The 23,495-nt window shown below is 51.2% G+C and overlaps 1 protein-coding gene and 1 long non-coding RNA gene across 2 annotated transcripts in view; both read right to left on the minus strand.

The window, feature by feature from the left end:
• SLC1A4 (solute carrier family 1 member 4) overlaps nucleotides 1–23,495 on the minus strand; it is a 26,624-nt gene continuing 3,129 nt past the window's right edge. The window contains exons 2-8 of the mRNA XM_051837940.2: nucleotides 16,809–16,851; nucleotides 15,747–15,809; nucleotides 9,934–10,100; nucleotides 6,792–7,025; nucleotides 6,202–6,396; nucleotides 5,482–5,616; nucleotides 1–2,525 (exon numbers count right to left, since the gene is read on the minus strand). Coding sequence (XP_051693900.2) covers nucleotides 2,291–2,525; nucleotides 5,482–5,616; nucleotides 6,202–6,396; nucleotides 6,792–7,025; nucleotides 9,934–10,100; nucleotides 15,747–15,809; nucleotides 16,809–16,851 — 1,072 coding nt within the window. The 3' untranslated portion in view covers nucleotides 1–2,290. The remainder of the gene's footprint in view (nucleotides 2,526–5,481; nucleotides 5,617–6,201; nucleotides 6,397–6,791; nucleotides 7,026–9,933; nucleotides 10,101–15,746; nucleotides 15,810–16,808; nucleotides 16,852–23,495) is intronic.
• LOC138848602 (uncharacterized) lies at nucleotides 17,147–21,110 on the minus strand. Its single transcript, XR_011386615.1, has 2 exons — nucleotides 18,943–21,110; nucleotides 17,147–18,570 (listed from the first exon to the last, which is right to left on the minus strand). It is a non-coding gene; the product is annotated as an uncharacterized lncRNA (long non-coding RNA).

Consider the following 23,495-nt stretch of genomic DNA (forward strand, 5'->3'; position numbering starts at 1 on the left):
TCCCAGTAGAAATACTGTATTCACTTTTAAGGACTGTGCTAGGTTTTAAGGCAAGTGTCACACATACAAAACAGAGAACAGGATCTGGGCAGGATTTACGACAACATGTTAGAGAACAGCTGGGGGAAACTTTTTGGACAAAGAAGTGGAACCTGCCTAGGTTACCCACTCGGTGCGGTGCCTTCTCCCTGAACCCCCAGGGGATTGCCGCACGCACGTCACACACAACATCAGCCAGTGGATCGTCTTGTCCAGCTCTAACTTCAACACGTTGACATTCATCCTTAGAAATGGGAGAACCAGGATGCCAAACACGTACAACTTGTAGCTGAGTGCACCTCTATCCAAACTCAAACTCGCTTGGAATGGAGCTAAAACTATATACACACATGGAAGAAGAAACAAAGAAACAGGCTTGACTGAAGCCTGAAAAACAGTGAATGTTCACTTGCGGTTCAGAATTGAACCGCTTTGCAAACAGCAAAGTGTTGGCGGCGAGCTCTAGCCGGCTGGGAAACGTTCCCAGGCCCCTCTGCTCGATCCCCGGTCGCTCTGGGCAACATGGGAGACAGACCTGGGCCTTCCCGCCGGCCAGGTCGGCTCTCATGCCCATGGCTCTTTCTCACGCCTGCCGCTCACGCCCCCAGCTTTACAATGGAGGGGGCACCTGACTGTGTCGGTCCCAGCTGCACGGCAATAGTTCATCACGAAGGTCTGTGCCTCCGCTGGAGGGCCCAGGTGACACCCAGCCACAGCTGAACACCGCAGGAGGAGGGGGGCTTTAAAGGCCTGTTGTGGGGTGGCCGAAGCAACGCCAGATCTGAGAGCCGCAGTGAAATGTGGTGGAAGTGGAGCAGGTGGTTCACAAAAACTTGACACCAGGAAGAGGCTGCGTCTGGGGCTATCAGATCACAACAGAGAACAGGTGGCATATGAAAACACAGGGAACAAAGCCTTGCTCACAAAAGCCGACCTGGCCCGGGGAGGAGGCCCCATGGCGAAACACCCGTGCTAGCACTCGATGTCAGCAAGTGGAATGGTCATTTCCACGGGCTTGAGTTTGCCTCACCAAATCCCTCTGAGGTAGGTAAGAGGTGGTGACGTTAGTCCCATTTAACCAATGGGCTAGAGTGAGGCCCCAGGGCTCTGCGTGCAGGGGTCACTCAGAGCCGCCACAGCAGGCAGCGGCAAGCCCTGCCCCAGGGTTCTCCGCAGGCTGGCGCACTGCCCCGTCGGTAATTTTAAACCTCCAGTCCTGGCGGGAGAGGAATCCTGTCTGTGGCAATCAGCCAGAGCCAGGGGACTGGGAACCTGGGAATGGGGGCCCCCACCCCAATTAGTACCCGGGCTTGTGGGTCGGGAGGTGGGGTGGGTGGCACTGTTAGGGAAGGATCGAGTTGAATTAGAGTGGATAAACCAGCAAGGATTGTGACTGCGGGGACCACATCACTCCCCCGGGAGGAGGCGGCCCCTCTCAGGCCTGCTGTCAAATCAGAGTGGATGCAGACAAAGCTGCAGGGTTGGCAGAGGCCCACGCCTTGGAAACAGAAGTGCCCTAGACTGGGTTGGAACTGGGGCAACTGTGTGTGTGTGCCCCGCTGCATCCGGGTCTGACGAGGGTGCCCCCTCCCTACCCCAGCTCTCCTCTTCTAGACCTCAGAATATAAATGGATTACTTAGTGCTACTGACCAGAGCCCCCAGCTGTGCCAACACCACCTGGAGTAGTTTTAACTTGACACTGGGCAGTGCCTCCGGTCCCCCAGCCACCAGTGCGGCAGAGGCACCCACACCAAGCTGGGGCACAAACTTTTTAAACACCTGAGTCCCAGCTCAGCAAATTCCAGCCAAGGCTAAGAATGTGGGAATTCTTCCAATGCCTACTGTTGACGAGGTGATGCGACAGGTGCCTGCAAACAGCCTTGGTTTGCCCAGGAAGTGCCCGATGCAAGGACAGACACACCTGCATTTTTCCAAGCTTTAGCCACAGGCCCCATGAACCCATGAGTCCTGGAACCTGGCGGTTCTCGGGAGGTTTCCAGACAGAGCCTGGGTGCATACATGGCTATTCCTGGACATGGATCAGACCAAGCGTCAGAAGGCCCTGGTCCAAGGCAGCCAGTTTGCTGAGGAGCCTGATGCGTGTGCCCAGAGGTCATCTTCAAACCACTGGCGGGTTCGAGTGGAGTTCGGGAGGCTAAAAGTTGGTGGGGGCGTGGCCTGTGGCTACTGGGGCTGGGCTCATGGGACAGGGCACCCCTCGCCGGCAGGTGAGCCCGAGGCCCAGCCCCTTCACAGCACCGACTCCTTGGATTCCAGTTCCGGGGCCCTGGCCACAGGGCCGGCGGGGTTCTGGTGTGTCACCAGGGGCGAGGTCTCCTCCTCGGACTTGGAATTGGGGACGGCCTCCACTTTCACCTCATTCAGCTCCTGCCCGCCTTTCTTGCTCGTCTTCTGATTGAGGTGATGGAGAATGCCGGCCCCTAGGGCATCCCCTTCCACGTTCACCACAGTGGTGGTCCGGTCCCTGGGGGAGAAAGAAAAAGGTGGGGGTGACATCAAACCCTCTGGGGGCCACCAGAGGAAGAGCCCTGGCGTGGGCAGCCTGGACGCCTCGGGGACACTGGGTCTGGGAGGAGCTGTGCTGCTTCTCAGACAGCATGCTACTCAGGGCAGCAGGCCTTACCTTGCTCTACTTTTTAAGTTTCTTGTTATCCAAGAGGCAGAGAGAAGGCACGCTTCCACCCACTGGCTCACTCTCCAAATGCCTCCAGTGGCTGAGGCTGGGCAAGTCTGAAGCCAGGAGCCTAGAACTCAACCCAGGTCTCCCCTGTGGGTGGCAGGGACCCAAACACTTGAGCCATCGCTGCTGCCTCCCGGGGTGCATGATAGCAGGAAGGCCGGAGTCAGGAACAGAGCAGGGCTGAAACCCAGGCACTCTGATATGGAAGGTGGACATCGTAACTGGCGTCTTATCTGCTAGGCCAAATACCTGCCTCTGCCTTACTCTAAATTGATTTTCTTTGAAATTGTTTATCCTGATAAAAGTAATAGACTTTCACTGTAGAAAATATGGACAAGTACAACAAAGTAAACAGTTCACCCGTATTCCACAACTCTGGGTGCATCAGAATTCGTATTTTGGGGCTGGCGCTGTGGCGTAGTGGGTAAAGCCGGCAGTGCCGGCATCCCATATGGGCTCCGGTTCGAGTCCTGGCTGTTCCACTTCCAACTGAGCTCTCTGCAATGGCCTGGGAAAGCAGTGGAGAATGCCCCAAGTCCTTGGGCCCCTACACCCATGTAGGAGACCTGGAAGAAGCTTCTGTCTCCTGGCTTCGGATCAGCGCAGCTCTGGCCGTTGCAGCAAATTGGGGAGTGAACCAGCAGATGGAAGATTCTCTCTCTCTTTGCCTCTCCTCTCTCTGTGTAACTTTCAAATAAATTAATCTTTCAAATAAAATTTTTTTTTTTTTTTGACAGGCAGAGTGGACAGTGAGAGAGAGAGACAGAGAGAAAGGTCTTCCTTTGCCGTTGGTTCACCCTCCAATGGCCGCCGCGGCCGGCGCGCTGCGGCCGGCGCACCGCGCTGATCCGATGGCAGGAGCCAGGAGCCAGGTGCTTTTCCTGGTCTCCCATGGGGTGCAGGGCCCAAGCACCTGGGCCATCCTCCACTGCACTCAAATAAATCTTTTTTTTAAAGAATTCATATTTTGATCTGCTTCCTTTAGTCCTCTTCCTATGCCTGTATCTTACATGGAGCAGACCCAGCCATGCAGAGATGACTTAGAGTTGGGGTCACAGTATAGGCATGGTTCTATGTCGAGATTTTCTCCCACTCAGTTTCCCTTCCTGTTTCCACCTCTACACAGCCATGTTGTTGGCAAACACCGGCTCGGCCCTCGTCCCACCACACATGGGCCTGATAACTGTCCCCTGTCCCTTGCATTAGGGGAGGCATCGTGTGGAGAGAGGGCTCTGAAGGGCTAGAGCCCCCCACTGGGTGGCCTGGCTATGGAATCAGGGCCAGCAGTGGTGGGAGGCTCGCGTGACTCCAGGTCCCTGCTGGGCCACCAACCTGGAGCCCTATGTCACCCTCCTTGGCTAAGCATCTCTCAGGTGCACAGGAAGGAGCTGGGTGAGGAAGGCCACAGGGCCTCGGTCATTGCTCAGTCATTGCTCCAGGTCACTCACCAGCTCAGGGGCCGAGTTCCCTCCGATGAGGTGTCAGGACCCGTGGGTCTCCGTGAGACATCCCTTCCTTAAGGAGGAGCCCTGCAGCTTGTGAGAAGAATCCACCTCCCCACCCACAACAGGTAGACTGGTGAGCCCACTGCCAGGCTCTAAGTGGCCTGGCAGGAGTGTCTTTTTTTTTTTTTTTTTTTTTTTTAATTAATTTTCAGGTTATTTGAAGGGTAAAGAGAGAGAAATCTTCCATCTGCTGGTTCACTCCCCAAATGCCCACAACAGCGGGGCTGGGCCCATCTGAAGCTGGGAGCTGGCAACTTAATCTGAGTCTCCTCCAGCGATGGCAGGGACCTGCCTACTTGAGCCATGACCTGCTGCCTCCCACATGCATGTTAGCAGGGAATGAGAAGTGGAGTGGAGATGAAACCCAAGCACTCTGATGCGGGATGCGGGTGCGGGCCTCTCAAACACACCTCTTAGCTGCTCTATCCTGCACCTGCCCAGAGGTCTTTCTCCACGGAATGATCCCACGTGCCCAGTGCCCTACTGTGTGCTGTGTGAGTGCCAACTCATTTCATCTTCACAACCAGGGAGCACCTTATACGGTGAGCAACCAGAGCACAGAATAGTTCACATCACACGACTACTAAATGACAATGCCAGGATTTGAACCCAAGCACTTGGGCTCCAGAGCTCACTTTCTTACCCATAAGCTCTGTGGACCCAACATTAGGACCTCAACTGACCTTCCCTATAAAACAAACATTATTCACACCTGCAAGTGGTGTCACAACTCCAAGAGTCAACACTGACGCTGCTGTGTGTCTTTACGGGTGCCCCGGCGACAGCCGCGGCTGTGATCCTTGCCTGCCTCCTCCTCCACTCTGCCCACGCGTCTATCCTCACAGAAGTCACTAGCTGTTCCCAGGCCAGGGAGCATCTCTGCCCCTCACTGCTTCTGACTTCCCCTCAGCCAGCAGCCCCCACGGACCTGTGTGCCCTGGGCCTGCACTGCCCCAGCCTTCCGCCCCCACTTCACTGGGCGCTCTGGGGGGTTCCTGGTAATGACAGCTCACAATCGTTCATGGGTGTCCGTGGCATTTTTCCTAGCTCTCCATCTCGCCTTGCCAGCTCAATGGCAGGCTCCCCCATGAGGCAGGGAGTGTGCTCTCAGTGTCTGCCTGCCCCATGTGCTGGCAGAGTGGCAAGGTCTTAGGGAACTCAGCATAGACTTCTCTCTCTCTCTCTCTTTTTTTTTTTTTTTTTTGGTGCCCTTAGGACTTGCGATTGCTACTTACACAATCCAGTCCACAGCCAGGATCAGGGAGAGGTCACGCGTGGGCAGCCCGATGGCTTCCAGAATAATGGCGATGGTGAGGACCCCACCAGCTGGCACGCCCGCTGCTCCTACACTGGATGCTGTGGCGGTCACTCTGGGAGGAGGGAGGTAAAGCAAGGTCAGCTCCAAACACGGTGCATGGTGTTGGCACAGAGAGACGCAGGACCTGGTGGCCACCGCGGCTTGGAAACCAAAAACCACGCCACCATCTACTGTGCCTATGATGAGGTGGTCTACTCCCAGCAAGGATGGTCGGCCCTCTTCACCCTTGGGCTTTGTATCTACAGATTCAACCAATCATGGATGAAAACTGGTAAAGAAAAAAACTGTACCGAACACGTGGAGACTCTTTCCTGTATCATTATTGCCTGAAGAACACGGCATAATGACGGTGTACGTTGCACAAACCCTGTAGTGGGCATTATGTGTGTCCAAGTTCTATGCACACCCTGTACTGCTGTGTGTCAGCTTCCAAGGTTTTGGTATCCTGGGGTGGGGGTGGGGGGATCCTAGACCCAACCCTAAAGATACTGAGGGAGGAGGGTAATGAATTCACACCGCCCTCCGTTTACAAACGAGATGCTGAGTGGTGGCAAGAGTGGTTCTTCAAAGAAATTCACAAGCAAACCCTCAAGCTTTGAGGCAGGCCCAGAGATGAGGGCGAGAACAGGGAACTTACAGGATGGTGAAGATCTGTCCTGCGTTCAGGTCCACGTTGTTGAGCTGGGCGATGAACACGGCGGCCACGCACTGGAAGATGGCGGCGCCGTCCATGTTCACGGTGGCCCCGATGGGCAGGATGAACCTGCTGATCCTCTTATCGACACCGTTGTTTTCTTCGATGCACTTGATCATGGAGGGAAGCGTTGCTGAGCTGGAAATGGAGAAATCACCAATGGAACGTGAGGACGGTCCCTTCCAGCCAGGCAAATACATGACATAGTTCAGGCCCCGGAAGAGTGAGATGAGCACCATCCTGGTTTCTGGCTCTCATCACTTGAAACAAGAGGGAAAGCTCAGAACAGTTTCAAAATTTCTGGCACAGCACGAGACCTTGTCAACTCCCCAAATAGTCAAAACTACGGCCTCCTGGATTTACCTGTCATATTATTTATTTGGATTCACCTCTTTCAAATTTCTCGAGACTTGCATGGTGCCTTTGGGTGCAAAATCTTCCCAAGAGGACCAAGAACTGTGTGTGCATCTGTCACCGGGCTCACCTGGATCCACACGACTCGGAGTGGCCAGCCTCACCCCACACCCGCTCACCTGGAGCAGGTCGCAAACGCTGTCGCAAACGGTGTGAGGAGGCCCAGCAGGAACGTGTAGGGGTTCTTCCGCGTGATGACAAAATACACGAGCGGCAGCACGAGTCCTCCGTGAATGATGTGGCCCAGGATGGACGCGAAGATGTACTTCCCAAGGCTGGTCACCAGCGTGATGATGTCCTTCATCTCCACAATCTTGCTTCCTACCAGGAACATGATGCCCACCGGCACGTACCTGGGGCAGAAGCACAGGGAATCCATTAGGGTGGCAGGGGGAGTGGCACTGGGAGGCGCAGGTGTTCCTGACACAGAACACAAGGCCTCTCAGGTGGGCCATCTTCATCTCTCCCCAGGATAACTCTGAGAAATTAAAAAAAAAAAAAAAAAAAAGAGGGATAAGGCATACCATCCCCATTTCACAGGCCCCAAGACAGAGGAAAATGGGGTAACACTCCCCATGGGCGACGCAGGCAGGACCCCAAGGCCGACTTGCTTCCTCTTGGAAAGATTATGTTCTTTAGGGATGGACACCACCGATCACGAGACCCCAGGCAGAAAGGCAAGGGACCAAAGCCCCTGGGACTGTGACCTTGACTCAGGTTTCTCCTGAGTCTTTAAAAAAACCACAACAGACTAACACCTCTTCCAAGGATTGCTGTGGTACAAAACTGACCCAACGCTGGGACTTCTGTCAAGGTGTACGCTCTTCGTGGTTTAGAAAACATGATCCCGTGGGAAAAGTTCATTAACAATGACACTCTGGGAGCACTCCAGGAGCGTGAAGGTGTGTTTTTTTAAAGACACGATGGGAAGGAATGAATTACGGGAGCTACAAAGAACAAAAGTCAGCTGTTATTGAACTGATAGAAATTAAGGAAGAACGTTTTAACAGTTGACTTTATCTGTAAATAAAATTATAAAGGCGTTAATGTTAGAGTTCTAATTTCAAGGGATACAAAGTGTGAAGTCTCTCACATCTGTCTCCTAAACACAGGGTTTTGCCCTCCTCAAAAACCAGTCAATGTCACTGACTTCTAGAATTTTCTAAAAATAGTCTAAAGGGAGGTATTGATTTTTAAGTCCCAAAGTAATACCTGAATACATTATCCTTTAAAAGAACAAAAATCCTGTAGATTGGGTCAAAACCCTCCTTAGTTGCCATCCTAAGGGCAGAATACCACTCTGTCAACCATGCATTTACATACATACATATGAATTGAAACCTGGGTGTTGATATCTTTTTCACCTAAGGTTATGTCTTTTTTTTTTTTTTTTTTTTTTTAAGATTTACTTACTTATTTTAAAATCAGAGTTGCCCACAGAGAGACAGAGATCTTTCATTCGCTGGTCCATTCCCCAGATGGCTGCAACAGTCAGGGCTGGGCCAGGCCGAAGCCAGGATCCAGGAATTCCCTCCAGATCCTCCACCTGGGTGGCAGGGGCCCAAGCATTTGGGCCATCCTCCGCTGCTTTCCTAAGCACATTAGCAGGGAGCCGGATCGGAAGTGGAGCAACTAGGAGTAGACGCAGTGTCCATATGGGATGCCAGTATCGCAGGCAGCAGCCCCCACATTATCTTTGAGATCTTTTCATATCAGCACATAGAAACCCACCCCATTTTTTTCTCATTGCGGCACAGTATGCATAAAAGTCATCATTTTAACCAGTGTTAAGGATACAGCTTGGTGGTATTAAGTACATCCACACTGTCATCCCTGATTAAAACTCTGCTCAGCCAACACAACATCTCCCCCTTTCCCCTTCCCCCAGCTCCCGGGAACCACTGTTCCACCTCTGTCTCGGAATCTGACTATTCTCGGTACACAAAGTGCGATCATACAATATTTGACCCCTGTGTCTGGGTGACTCCGCTCAGCACAGGGTCCCCAAGGTTCATCCACATTGCAGCATGTGTTGGAACTTCGTCCTTGTTAAAGACAGACTGACCTTCCATCATGTGTATGTACTAAGGTCTGTTCCTGCAAATGCTGAATGGGTTATTTCCACCTTAACCTTGTTAGTTCCAAGCATTTCTTCAGAATGGAAATGACATGGTTCTGCTTGTGGACCTTCAACCTGCTGCCAGGTTTCAAGCATTACAAACACCACGCAGACATGCAGCTCGGTGCCCACACGCCTGTGTCTCTAGGCAGGGACCTGCGGCGGTGGAGCTGCCGAGTTCCGGCGGCTGTCAAACTGTTCTCCAGCGTGGCTGTTCCAACGCACAGGCCCAGCCAGAGGTAAGGTGTGAGTTTGCCCTCAGGGGAGTTTTGGCCTGGAAGACAGTTTTGGTCGTCAGAGCCTTAGGACTGCATGCTTCTGTCCTCCAGCAGGTGCAGGCCAGGATGCTGCTCAACTCCCCACCGTGCCCCAGAACCACCTCCTCCCACCGCCAAAGGATGACCAGCCCCAGATGCTAAAAGAGCCATGGCTGGGAAAGCCTTCCTTGACCCTTAGTGATTCCCAGACCAAATATTTCCCTCAATTCTAGTTAGGTTGGGCATCTCTTAAAATGTTTACTGGTCATTCAGGTTCCTGCCTCTGTAAATTGTCTGCATCCATACTTTGTCTATTTTCTAACAGTTTAGAGAAACCTTTTCAGCAATCAGAACTCTTTATTTACATACATGATTGCTTAAATATATTTTATTTTATATTATATATATGATATTATACAGAAAAACATTTACAAATTTAAGCCTATACAACTGAAGACTTCTCAAGTTTATATATGCATGGGATGAAGATGGACTTGTCTCCAAGCTATCTCTTTGAAGCCTGAAATCATTGTAAGATAAATGAGCTTTACTTTATGCTGCAGAGAGCAAACTGATGGAATTCAATGCCCCTCAAGATGATATGGGCTGATGGTGGGAACCTATAAATAGATCACTGTGACAGAGCCACCAAGGGGTCAGGTCAGGGCGAGCACCAAGGAGATGACCATGTGTGTGCCTGGGATCCTGAGACCATGGACAAGGGGAGGCACAGTCTCCACCCCCATCAGCCCCTGCACTGGCCAATGGTGTGTGAACCACACACACAGCACTGGGCCACGTGGCCGTGGCCTGGGATGGTGCAGCTGGGTTCTTTTCTGCTTGGCCTGGAAGTGAGAGGGAGAAGAGGTGCGGAGTGACACTCACCACATAATCCACGACACCAGCACCATCGTGGCCTCGTTGAGGGAATTGAAGAAACGGATGAGCTCTTCTCCTTCAGAGCCCAGCTTCTTTAGGGCCACTCCCAACACCAAGGCAAAGAGGACCAATCCCAGAATGTTCATCCCTTCAATCTCGGTGCCAACGGGGATCTACACCAGCAGAGGAGAGAGCACAGGCCACATTTACGACAAACAAGTGAGAATGATGACCCAGGAGGGCACTTCAAAATGTCTGTCTAAATGGAATTAAAAGGTAAGTTGAGGGGCTGGCGCTGTGGTGCAGTAGGTAAAGCTGCTGCCTGCAATGCTGGCATCCTATATTGGCTGCTCCACTTCTGCTCCAGGTCCCTGCTAATGCACCCAGGAAAGCAGCGGAAGATGGCCCAAGAGCTTGGGCCCCTGCCACCTGTGTGGGAAAACTGTTGGAGTTCCTGGGTCCTGGCTTCAGTCTGGCCCAGCCCTGGCCACTGTGGCCATTTGAGGAGTGAACCAGTAGATGGAAGATCTCGCTCTCTCTCTTTTTGTAACTCTGCCTTTCAAATAAGTAAATCTTTTTTTGGTTTGTTTTAAGATTTATGTTATTTGAGAGGCAGAGTTACAGAGAGAGAGAGAGAGAGAGAGAGAGAGAGAAATCTTCTATCCTTTGATTCACTCCCCAAATGGCCTCGATGGCCAGGGCTGGGCCAGGCTGAAGCCAGGATCCAGGAGCTTCTTCTGGGTCTCCCATGTGGGTTTAAGGGTCCAAGCACTTGGACCATCTTCTGCTGCTTTCCCAGGCGCATTAGCATGGAGCTGGACCAGAAGTGGAGCAGCCGGGAATTGAACCAGCACCCTTCTGGGATGCCAGTGCTGCAGGCGGCAGCTTAACCTGCTACATAACAGCACTGGCCCCAATAAAATAAATCTTAAAAGAAAGTTAATTTTGATACAAAAAAAATGTGAGATCTATGCATATGAGGAGTCTCCAAAAACTTCATGGGAAATGCATATTTATAAAAAATTATGAATGGATTTCATTTTTAAAATCAAAATCAACTTATATTTGAATTCCATTTTCCAGGAACCTTTTGAAGCCTCCTCCTTCATATTTGCTTGTTATCTTCACCAGACACTACACCCAGGAATACAGTAGACCCATATTTTCTTTGACCTTTAGCAGTTCCACAAATAAGAGGACAGAAAACTTAAGGGGGATGGAATCTGAGGATATGGAAAGTCAACAAGTGAAAACTTCATCTTGTGAGCCCCCAAAACTGGTAAAATGGCACAGCTTGATGTGGAAAGCAGTGCGTTCCCGTCGCTGTGTAGAGTCAATGGGGAGTTGGACAGTCGCTTCAGAGGGATGCTGTTAAAAGAGCTGGTTGGTAAAGAGCTTCTTCAGGTCAAGAGTCAAGGCCTGCCTGCCTATTTCTGGCACTGGGCTCTGCCAGTGAATTCCCAGCTGACGAGTTTCACAAAGGCTGTCCCGGAGACTGTTTCCTCAATCACTCACTTCAAACCAACAGACATCCTGTGTTCTTTACTCTTCCCGGCCCCACTGACTCTCACGATGGACGCCTGCAGCAGACACACCCTTCATGCCATCAGCCGCGTGACGGGGAGGCACGAGGCAGCTTGGTGAAAACAGAGAGAGTGCTCAGGCCGCAGCTCTGAGTTCTGGCTGTGCTGTGCTGTCTGCTCACCTCTCTGCACTTGCGGTTCTTCATCTACCAGATGAAGTCACATGGCCGAAATCAGTAGCTTGGCCTTTTTTTTTTCCCCCTGACTCAGAGCAGAGACCATCAGAGAGAGGCTGGCAGAACTCAGAGCCCTCCTCTCCTCTGGGACGAGCGTGAAGATCACTGCCCTGACCAAGCCCCAAGGCCCCCACTTCCTTCCAGCACTGTCACAAGAGCTGGGACCTCGTCCAGTGTCACAAACAACAGGTACTCAAAATTACCCCAAATACGGCTTTCTAAAGACTTCTCTAAGAAAGTTCCAAATCAACTAGAGACACATAGGTGACAGGTCTGATTCACAAGAAATGTACCAAGAACCATGTGTTTATACACATCATAAAAACTGATGGGGTGGCTTTTCCTTTTCTTATGACGATTCATCATGAAAATGTTCGAATATGATCAAGAAAGCTGAAATACCAGACGATGACTGCAACATACAACATGGGGATACAGTAGTTACATGTAACTACGGGCTGTGCAAGTTTAGATGAGCTACTCAACCCTTCTGTGCCTCCGATCCCCATCTATAAAATGGGGCTAAAGTAGTAGCTAAAATGTAAGGTGGTTATGAAGATTAGATAGGTTAACAAACACAAAGTGGCCTTCGTTACATCAACAAGAATTAGTTATTTTACTGGGGTATTTTGTTGGAGGCCAGCCTAGGCTCACTTTGCTGGGCACCGTCTAAAGGGCTGTGTGGATCCTGGTGCTGCTCTAGCTCGCAGGTAGACTGTGGAAGTCAGTACTATAATTCTACAAGCACAGAGCTAACACCTGCTGTGATCTTATGGCTGTCAACTTACACGTTTTTTACAAGATTTGTTTATATATTTGAAAGAGTTACAGAGAGAAAGAGAAAGAGAGATTTTGTATCTGCTGGTTCCTTCCACAAATGACCACAACAGCCAGGACTGGGTCAGGGTGATGCCAAGAGCCTCTTCTGGGTCTCCTGCATGGGTGCAGGAGCCCAGGGACTTCAGCCACCCCCGGCTGCTTTGCCAGGTGTGTAAGTAGGGAGCTGGGTTGGAAGTGGAGCAGCTGGGACTTGAGCCAGCACCTATATGGGACGCTGGCGCTGTAGGCCACAAGTTAACCTGCTGTGGCACAACACCAGTCCCAGCTTATACATTTTTGTCCATGGCCCAAGTCCTAACTGGAATTCAAGGCCCAGACTTAGTGCAACCAGGGAATTCGACTACTATTCAGAAGTTCAGTTTAGCAGGTCTGGAGTTCATATGGTGTTGGAGGCTACGTGATCCCAAATAAAGAAGTGACTCTCTGACTCGAGGGCAGTAACAATAATCTTTCTGTGAGGACACTGTCACTACACGGGTTTAGAGTAAGGTGTGCCGGGATATAACCACCTTGGCAAACCTGGCCCTGGGTGGTTTAGGAGACTACAGACACGATCGAGCTGCGTGTGAGCTGTGCCTCTGCTTGTTTCCCCACTGCCTAATCACTTCCCCTGGGCTTTCCCACAGCTCCTCCCTCACCACCCTGCCTAAAATGGTTCTTTTTTTTATATTAATTTATTTTTTTATATTTTTGACAGGCAGAGTGGACAGTGAGAGAGAGACAGAGAGAGAGGTCTTTCTTTTAGCCGTTGGTTCACCCTCCAATGGCCGCCGCAGCCGGCGCACCGTGCTGATCCGATGGCAGGAGCCAGGTACTTATCCTGGTCTCCCATGGGATGCAGGGCCCAAGCACTTGGGCCATCTTCCACTGCACTCCCTTGCCACAGCAGAGAGCTGGCCTGGAAGAGGGGCAATCGGGACAGAATGCAGCGCCCCGACCGGGACTAGAACCCGGTGTGCTGGCGCCGCAGGTGGAAGATTAGCCTATTGAGCTGCAGCGCCGGCCCCTAAAATGGTTCTTATCACCATCACCTAGCGTGCGCATGTGCGCACACACACACAGAGTCTACTCTGCTTTATTTTTCATCCTGGCACCCATCACAGGCTGACATACATTTATTATCTGATTTCTACCCCTAGAATCCGAGCTTTGTGTGAGCAGGGCTTGGTCCGTAGTGAGCACTACAACAGTCCAGCACTCACGAAGGGCACATGGTGGCTGCCAAATAAATCACTGGCCAATGCATTAATGATTCCAGCAAAGCCTAACAAGTGAGTATCTTACATGGGCTTGAAGCAGGAAAGGAAGCTAGAGCCAGGGGTCAGGGCAGGGGCTCTGTGGGTGTCCTTGGGGCCCTTATTCTCTCTCTGTCACCAACATCCCACACTTGGGGACAAGGACTGTTAGTTTTTTTTTTTTTTTTTTTTAAATAAAGTGAAAACAGATTCTATGCATTACATAGATACAGCTCCAAGAAGACAACCACATGTCCCTCCCTCTCCAACGCCCCTCCCTCTTTGGACAGTTGTCTGGACACAATCCTACAGCCACAAGGTTTATGAAAGCCTGGAACCAGCGTGGACACACTGTGCCTCTCTGCTGTCAAGCCTGACTCCTTGCATCCCTGGGTTAATTCACAGTAGGTGCCGGGGCCGTCAGCTGCATGCATGCTCACAGATCACCAGCATTTCCAGCAGGGAAATCAGAGCAACCGATCAATGCCGCGTTTGTCAAAACTGAAGGCGCTACAGGGACAATTAGAGTTTAGGACTTACTCCTCACTCTTCCTTTCAGATCGCCTTGATCCGCTTCGGAAGGCCACCGCTCAGACTGTAGTGGGATAATAACCCCACGTGATCAGGCTGTCCCACGGTTCAGACGTGACACGACTGTGCCATGAAGGTGGCACGCAGGGGCCTCTGACTGGAGAGTGGGCCTGGCTGACCCCACACCCCCGTTAGCCAGCTGCGGAGGACAGGGATGATCAGGTGGGGGCTTCTGGCTAGAGGGTGGGGGTGACACCGTCTTCCTTAATCAAGGACCACTGATTAAGTGGTGGTCTGTGCACGCAGGGAGGCGCTTTGGTTCTCACAATGATGTGGTGTCTTTTTGGGAAGCCTCGTGACAGGCAACAGAAGCTAAACTTTCCTACACCACACAGGCTTCCGCAGTTCACACAGGAGGAACACCCTGTTTATAGTGAGTTGAGCTGGAGTGGACTCCATTCTACAGTTTTTATCTGCCTAGTTTTCATGTATGCTAGATTTCCCAAGAATACCAAGCTGACAGGAAGAGAAGGAAGACTATTTCGTTCTGGACTTTACCAACTGTTATTTGCCTTTTTTGGAAACTGCACCACCACCAGCCAAAGTGCCGATGATGTCCAGGCCAGCAGTGCAGGTGAGCTGTGGCATTCAGGGTAAGTCCATGTGCATACACACACACATACTTACTTGGCACTTGTTTTTACAAAATTAGTCAAATCCTGTCTCACTGCTTTCAAATCCAGATGAATTCATTCTAAGCACGTGTGAATATCTAAAAGCTCCATCATGCCTTCCAGTAGAGGTGTGCATTTTTGTGGTGAAATATAGGTTGTTTCATTATAAATCATTTCTGTTTTTCCCTTATGTTGATTTTTTTAAAGCTACATGGGTGGGGCAGGTTAAGTCCGCTGTGAATTATGTTTCAGGACAGAAGAGGCATCAGACACTACATGAAGGGCGGGCGTGGGCGTCTGGCTAGCCACTAAGACACCGGTTAAGATGCCTGCATCCCCAATCAGTGTGTCTGAGGTTGAGTCCTGGCCCCGGCTTCTGATTCCAGCTTCCTGCTAATGCAGACCCGGGGAAGCAGCAGTGATGGGTCAAGTAATTGGGTTTCTGTCATCTCTGTGGGAGACCTGGATGGAGTTCCCAGCTCCTGGCTTCAGCCCAGCCCAGTCCTGGCTGTTGTGGGCAACTGGAAAGTGAACCAGAAGATAGGAACTCCTTCTCTTTCTGCCGTTTTAAAACTTGTATGGATCTCTGGAGGACTCCAGGGCTCTGAGAAGTGCATGTGGCCATGTTGGTACAGAACCAAAGGAGCAAACCCCAGCCGTGTGCTTCATATGGTCCATTCACAGCCAGGGCTCCCAGCTCTGCTGAGAAGACACTTCGTGCATGCGTGCGCCTCCAGAAGCTTGATTTGCCCTGTAAGTATTTTTCACAAATGACTTTACCTTTTCATAGGTGATGTTTCCAGAGCTGGTGTTGTAGGTCACCACGTTGTAGTCGGTTGCGTACTGCAATCGAGAGGGAGGAAACACCATTAGTGCCCAGGGGAAGACTGACCCAGAGGGATGGACAGCATGGGGGCACCTGTCACTGCCTCCTCATTACTCCCGCCCAATGTTCTGGACACGCCTCGCTCACTTAGCCTGACAAGGGCCTTTGGGGATGGCACAAAAGTTACTTCAAGTCACAGGCAGCACGCCCCTCGAGAGGCCTCTGGCTTATCTAGGGAAATAAGAATTTCCTTATTTTCCTTGGGCAGTGGGTAGGAGAAAGGTCTGTACAACTTCCTGGTGAGAGCTGCTAGCTCCACCTGCTGCGCCACAATGCCAGAGATCGTGTTTCCACGTGCCGATTACGCTCCACTGTGTCCCACAGCTTGTGTGAGTGCGGCTGCCCGTTAGCATCTGTTTCTACCCTGGCTTGAGCCACCGCTCTGCAGAGCAGGGATGTGAGGCAAGATGGCACTTTCTTGCTGTGTCACCTGGGAGACTCGCTTACTAGAGGCCAGTCATGGCTCCCAGGGCTGACTGCGCTGTCGCACGCATGGCGCACACAGAGGTCTGCCCATGGCAGCCAGAGGGATCGAGTGGAATCTGCTGGAGCACAGTGCTTCCCACCCCTCTTCAGGAGGAGCCCGTGAGGAGGTTCAGAGCCGGAAGCCTGCTTGTGCCCGCCTGTGAAGAGCTCTGGCTCCCCTCAGCTTTGATTTACCAAGGCAGAGATGTTCAGCTGTGCCGTGGCCAAGGGCAGCAGGGAGACAAAACCCCCACACTCCACTCCTGTGTGACGGGCACTGAAAGCCTCACATTACAGGTGCACAAATCACTCCAGTGCTTACATGCAGATTCAAAAACACAAACAGAATACGAAAGGTTGTGAAGTTGAAATGAAAACCGTCTTTGCTCCTAAGAGCAGTGGGATCAGCCCAGCGGATGCAGACTTTCACACCCTTTCTCTGTGTGCAGAATGGCCACACCTGGTGTTTTCAGCAAAGCGCCCAGCCTTACCGTGCGGAATGCTGCAACCACAAGGTTGGAGGGAATCAGGTTTCTGTGGGAAAAGAAAGCATTTCATCAGGATTTGTATAATTTGGAGTACCACGTGTCTGCTTTGAGATGTCCCCTCCTACCCACCTGACAGGCTGTTCTCTCTCCCCTCACCCCCGGCCAGTGCTGGGATCTTCCATTTGGCCTAAGCACCCCAACTGCGGCTCCGTGGCTGGGCCCCAGTTGGTTCTCCTCTCTCCTGTGCTTTTTAGGGTTGGCTGTGTCCCACTACACCAAGATCACTGCACTGCTGGCCTTCCAGCTAGGGTGTAAGTTTTTCTTGGTTTACTTTTTTAAGGTTTATTTATGTATTTGAAAGGGAGGGAGAGACAGAGAGATCTTTCATCTGCTGGTTCATTCCCCAAATGGCCTCAGTGGTCAGGGATGGGCCAGGCTGGAGCCAAGAGCCTGGGCTATGTTCTGCTGGTTTCCCAGGTGCATTGGCAGGGAGCTGGATCGGAAGTGGAACAGTCAGCACCCACATGGGATGCCGGTGTTGCAGGCAGTGGCTGAACCCACTGTGCACTGATGGCAGCCCCTGCAGTGACTTTCAATGTCAAGCGGTGTGCCCACTGTGAAATCCAGAGGCATTTCCATGATGCAGTAATTGAGAGGTGTTTCTTGAGTGGTGAGTATGTGTGGGGAGGGGCTGCATCCTGCTAAGTTTAACAGTCTTCAAAAGCAATCATCTCAAGGCCCTGGTGGCTTCCAGCGTCCTGTGTGACATACTTATAGATAAAAACCTTTTTGATAATCATCTGACCATAGACAAACTCTAAAAGATGTTGTTGCACAATTTGAACATGCATTGAAATTTCTAGAAGTGTAACTATTGCATAAATTATGGGATGATTTTTCTTTCGGTTTGTTCAGAACATTTCCAAGAACTGTTCATCTTCTTGGAGAATCACCCCACTGATGACAAGTTGCAGGCTCTGCGTCCTCAGTTCCGTACCCCAGAGTCAAGCGTCAGTCTGTTCCCCAAGCAGGTCTCACTACTGGAGCTTCCCAGCATCCAGGCACTTTGAGAGCATTTCCGTTTTGGAACCCGCTGTTTTCAGTATAACCATTTTCTTTTTGTCTTTTCTATTCTAGCTGAGCCACAATGATGTTGAAATTGTGTATGCAGGTAATTCTATTTATGGATTTCACTTTAGCACAAGGGATATTATAAGACACCCAGAGGCAGGCAACCAGCCCATTGGGTGCCTCCTTCGGTGCTGTCGCAGGGTCGCCAGCATGCAGAATCAGTCCCCACAGCATTTCCCACTCTGTCTGTGAGCCTACATTGCTTTCAGCACCCTTAAGCAATAGCAGCAGGCACAGGCTGGCTTTTAAGCAGAAGAAAGTGACCTTTAGCTGAATTAACTGTTGCAAACTTGCGATTATAAATTTGATTTTTAGCACACATACATTTACTTTTTTTTTAAATAAAAGGTAGCAATAGCCCAGCACTTGTACTGGCTAGTCTTTAGTGTACAGATAGCCATTCAGGCTTGCCTGTTATTTCCATTACAAAGCAACTGATTCCAATCTTGCAGGCTAGGGCTAGCATGTCACTTCCGCTTGCTATGCCATCTCAGAAGCAGGAGGGGCTTTGAGCCAGTGTTTCCCCATTCCACATCCACCACATGACAACCCTCGGGAGTTCCCAGTCCAGGCTGGCCACAGGGCTCTCGGTACACAGGACACAGAAGTTAAGGAAAGAGCGGGGTTAGAAAACCTCCATTTCGGCCAGCGCCGTGGCTCAATAGGCTAATCCTCCACCTTGCGGCGCCGGCACACCGGGTTCTAGTCCCGGTCGGGGCACCGGATTCTGTCCCGGTTGCCCCTCTTCCAGGCCAGCTCTCTGCTATGGCCAGGGAGTGCAGTGGAGGATGGCCCAGGTGCTTGGGCCCTGCACCCCATGGGAGACCAGGAAAAGCACCTGGATCCTGGCTCCTGCCATCGGATCAGCGTGGTGCGCCGGCTGCAGCGGCGGCCATTGGAGGGTGAACCAACGGCAAAGGAAGACCTGTCTCTCTCTCTGTCCACTCTGCCTGTCAAAAATAAAAAAAAAAAAATAAAAAAATAAAAAATAAAAAAAAAAGAAAACCTCCAATTCCCCACGGGAACAACCTCCCCTGCAAGTAAGTTTTGTCCTTCAGGGCCGAGCTGTTTCCTCGGGGGCTGCGAGCGCAGCCTTTTCCACACCTCAAAGTTGCTGAAAAAGTGAAAAAACAAAAACAAAAACACAACAGATAACAGTGCTAACTGCAGAGAAGATCCTACAACCAAAAATCACCTTCAGTGGATGTCTGAACTCTTTATATGATGTAGCTCAGTTCTCAGGTATCAATCCCTAGGAAGGAGTGGCCGGGGGGGGGGGGGCGCGGCTGAGGCCCAGGCATCCACAGACATCCACCTGGTCCCGTGGTGGCCACAGCCCAGGCACAGGAGCAGCGCCTCCTGCCGGCCCCGAGGTTCTCTGCCCGCTGCTCGCCCTCCCTCCTCTGGCTGCTGCCCTGTGCTCGGTCTTTGTGACTCTGCTGTGCCCTGCAACTTTTGGGCGCTTTTCCAGCTTCTCCCATTCACACAGTGAGTTCACGGGCTTTCAGAATGAGCCGGAAGGGATTTTAGAGGTGATCCAGTTTAATCCAACCCATCATTCACCGTGTGGAGACCCCGGAGCCCAGGGCTGTGATGGTGACACATCTGCTTCCGCTCCACCGAGACCAGCACTGTCCAATGGAAACATCTATGCTTGTGTCCTCCGATGGCAGTCACGTGGCTTTGGAGCACTTGAAATGGGGCTGGAGCTACTGAAGAGCTGAAACTCTTGTTATGATCACAGTTAAACTGAGTTTAAATAGCTGCACGCGGCCGGCGTCTGTCGCCTTGGACAGCATGGACGTGGAGCTGTGCAACCTGCAGCCTGGGGGCCAGGCCCAGACCGTCTTCCTATGCTTGCTCTGACATGGCTCTGTCTCCCTCAACACAGGGTGGTGCTAACCACAGGGCTCTTTATCTGACTCAGGTTCCCAAGTAGTTTACTTTGAATTACATAATACCATCTATGCAGTTAGACCAACATTTCTCAAAGGTGAGGAGGCCTCAACGTCTGTTTCTTGGCTTTAACCAGCGTTTTATCAAAGATGAAACACCTCGGACAGAATGGAAAACATCAGTATGTAACACACGTAAAATATTGCTTGGTGGAACTTGTGTTCTGGTGTGTGTGTTGGGGAGGGTTTGAAGTGGAGGGCTTCCGTGCATGCATACGGTAAGGTAAAATGTGTTTATTATTGTGTGTCTAAGTCAGAAACGTGTGACAATGCCAAGGCTGTACCACTACATCCAGGGACCCAGGGCAGGGTCACATTGGGAGGGGATGAAAGGGCAAGCCTTCCAGTGCCATAACAATCTCTGGACCTGTTACTTAGGGTGAAAAGCCAGAAAAGCTGCTGTGAGCCGAGGCTGACCTGGCCAGTGCAGATCTGCTGTTGGAGGGGCTGTGCTCACATAGGCAGCTCCACCTGAGCGACTTCAGAACAGCTTTTTTTTTTTTTTTTTTTTTGGACAGGCAGAGTTAGACAGTGAGAGAGACAGAGAGAAAGGTCTTCTTTTTCCATTGGTTCATCCCCAAATGGCCGCTACAGCCAGTGTGCTATGCCAATCCGAAGCCAGGAACCAGGTGCTTCCTCCTAGTCTCCCATGTGGGTGCAGGGACCCAAGGACCTGGGCCATCCTCCACTGCCTTCCCAGGCCACAGCAGAGAGCTGGACTGGAAGAGGAGCAAGCGGGACTAGAACCAGCACCCCAACCAGGACTAGAACCTGGGGTGCCGGCGCCACCGGCCTGAACAGCCATCTTTACACATCTGGTACTGCTGTTGGGCTGGCCCTATCATCAAGGACGGTACGCATTTCCCTGTCCTGTGAGAAGAGCGTCGGCCAGTCTGTTTGCTTAGCTATATGTATATTTTTGGTTCCCAAAGCGTTTCCTTTTATTTAGGTTAAAAAAAAAAAGTACTTGACTGCATCTATGGGAATGTCAGACTCTGCAGAACAGGATGTGGCATGGTATGAACACAGGGTAAGCAGCTATTGTCCCTGGTGCTGATTGCTATGGGGCCCGTTAACAGGGAGGTGCCCCTTTAGATCTCACGACCCCCTACTGGGTTGGAAGCCAAGGAAGGGCTGGGGAGTGGGCTCCCACTCTGACAAGGCCCTTTTGAGGCCGACATCCAATTTTAGATTCAGGAGGAAAGACTGGGGCTGGACCCCTGGGGAGGCTTTTTGGGAAATAAAGCTAAGGATGGCACTGATGCTCTGTATGGAGTCGCTCTTAGCTGTCTCTGAGAGGCTAGAACGTGCTAGAATATCAGCAAGGCACTCACGTATCAACTCATTCAGTCTTCAAGACAATTTCAGGCAGTAGGCATTTATTATTATTCGTCTCATTGTGCAGAGAAGGAAACTGAGGCAGAGAGAGGGTAATCAAGTTGTCTACACCCAGCCGGCGAGTTAGTGTCTACCCTCACTCACTACCGGCCTTCCTATGCCCTTGGCAGTCTCTAAACTAAACTTCAGGTATTTTCCAGGCAGTAGAAGGAACGCTCAAAAGTTAAAACTTTTTCGAAAAAAATACTGCAAGCTGCTGTTTATTTCCCTTAGTGACTAGTTAAGCTGAGAAACCTCTGTAGATCTGGATCCTTGTTCTGTGTGCCGTCTGTCCCTTGCCTGTAGAAGAAAGATGATGTGCAGATGGCCATGGTCAATATTTCACAGCAGTTACGTACAAGTCACTTCCTCGACTTTGCAATCCTGAGGGCTAACATTAGGTTCCAGACTCTGAGAGTTAGTTGTCTTCACATCTATGAAAGAAACGGGCCCTTTGCAGCTAAGAGGCATCAAACAGACTCAGACCAGTCCTTGAGAAAGAAAGTTCATCAGGAAAAGAGAAGCATCTAGAAACCCAGATGACAGACAAAATCCTAATCATGTTGCTCATACACATGGCAGCACCCTGCCAGGCTCCTGCAAGACAGTGGCCCAGGCACAGTCCTACCTGCCTCCTCTGCAGTAAGCCTCTGGCTGCCCAGTGGAAAACTGCAGCCTTTGAGGAACATTCTAAGTCAGGCGCCCCAGTCCCTTCCGTGTACAGCTGATGGTGACTGAAGTCGACTCTGGAGACCACAAGCACTGGAACTGGAATGTCGGGGAGGAATTCTGCCCCGTGTTGGAAAGGCAGGCTGTGCTGTGTTGCTTTGATGTCTGTCCTTGTTCCAAAACACCCTTAGTACCAGTCTATGAGGGGACTTCAAAAGGCTCATGGAAAAAGGAGCTGTAAGTTTATTTTGGTGAAAAAACATTTTGAAAGCCATGGATAGTTTTTCTATAACACACACTTTCCACAAGCTTTCTGAAGACTCAGAACAGTCACATTTCTCCAGACGCCGTGCGGCTCCCCACACCCCTAGGCGACACAAGCTTCAAGTTATCTCGTGTTCCCCTAACCATCCCTTTTCTTCCCATTTATTCTCATTTCTCTCAGGCTATGAAAGGAGGGCTACCCCCATGTGCTTACTTGAACTGGAAAAAACCCAATTGCCCCGTGATACTGCTGCTAACCCTGTCCTAAGGGCTTTGTGGACATAACTCATCTAAAGTTCAGGATCATCCCAGGAGGCAGGTGCTACCATGATCCCCGCTACAAAGATGAGGAAGCCAAGGTACAGAGTAGCTATGGCCATGCCGTGTAAGCACGGAGAGGGTCAGCACGGCCATGTTCTTGATAACCTGTCTATCCTCACTGGTGCCCACGCCATTTCACTCCAATAAAATATATCAAAAGTCCACCTTCTGACTTTGGGTCACACAGAGTTCTGGAACTCCTGTACCCCTCTGAATGGTACAGATGGAGTCCCAGGCTCCTGGCTTTGGTTCAGCCCAGCCCCAGCCACTAAGGGCCTTTGGGAAGTAAACCAGGGAACAGACAGAAGACCTTTTCCCTCTGTCTCTCTGCCTTTCAAATACAATGAAAACAAATTTAAAAAAAATTTAAAACCTGGGAAATCGTGGCAGGGATGGGGAGGCAGTTCTGGGGCACTCTGCCGCCAGCAAAGGGCATGGACTCCAGCTAATGGCCTTGGCGGCAGCTATGCTGACTCAGTACAAACGTTTCCCGTTCTTTCAGGTGTTTGAGCCCTGGGCAGTTCCCAGGGCCTGCTGGACACCTGAGGTGTTTACTGGCACAGTGTCATTTCATGTACCTGCTCACAGGCATAAAGGGCCGGGCATTGCCTTAGCCAAAAAGCACGACTAGAGTCGCAGGAAGTTGGCATCTGTGAGGTTTTATTGAAGGAAGCGATTTATAACTGTTGTCCCTGAGACTCCTCAGACCCGGGGAACCTTGCCAGGCTGCTCTGCACCGTTTCCTCTCGCAAGCTGCTCTGCAGGAGGCCTACCCTGAACAGGGACACGCACACTTTCCTTAAGGGGCTCAGTCACAGCCCCTGGTTAGAGAAGTGGGCAACTGCCCTAACCCAGTCTCGTGCCTAGCGCCCCTTTGGGTCCAGAGCAAATAGTTCTGAGACAGCCACACCAGCCCAGTACTGTGACATCATCACTAGGACACACTGACTTGGGAAGACAGAGTAGGAGAAAC

Source organism: Oryctolagus cuniculus, chromosome 2, assembly GCF_964237555.1.
Source record: "Oryctolagus cuniculus chromosome 2, mOryCun1.1, whole genome shotgun sequence".
Classification (NCBI taxonomy): domain Eukaryota; kingdom Metazoa; phylum Chordata; class Mammalia; order Lagomorpha; family Leporidae; genus Oryctolagus; species Oryctolagus cuniculus.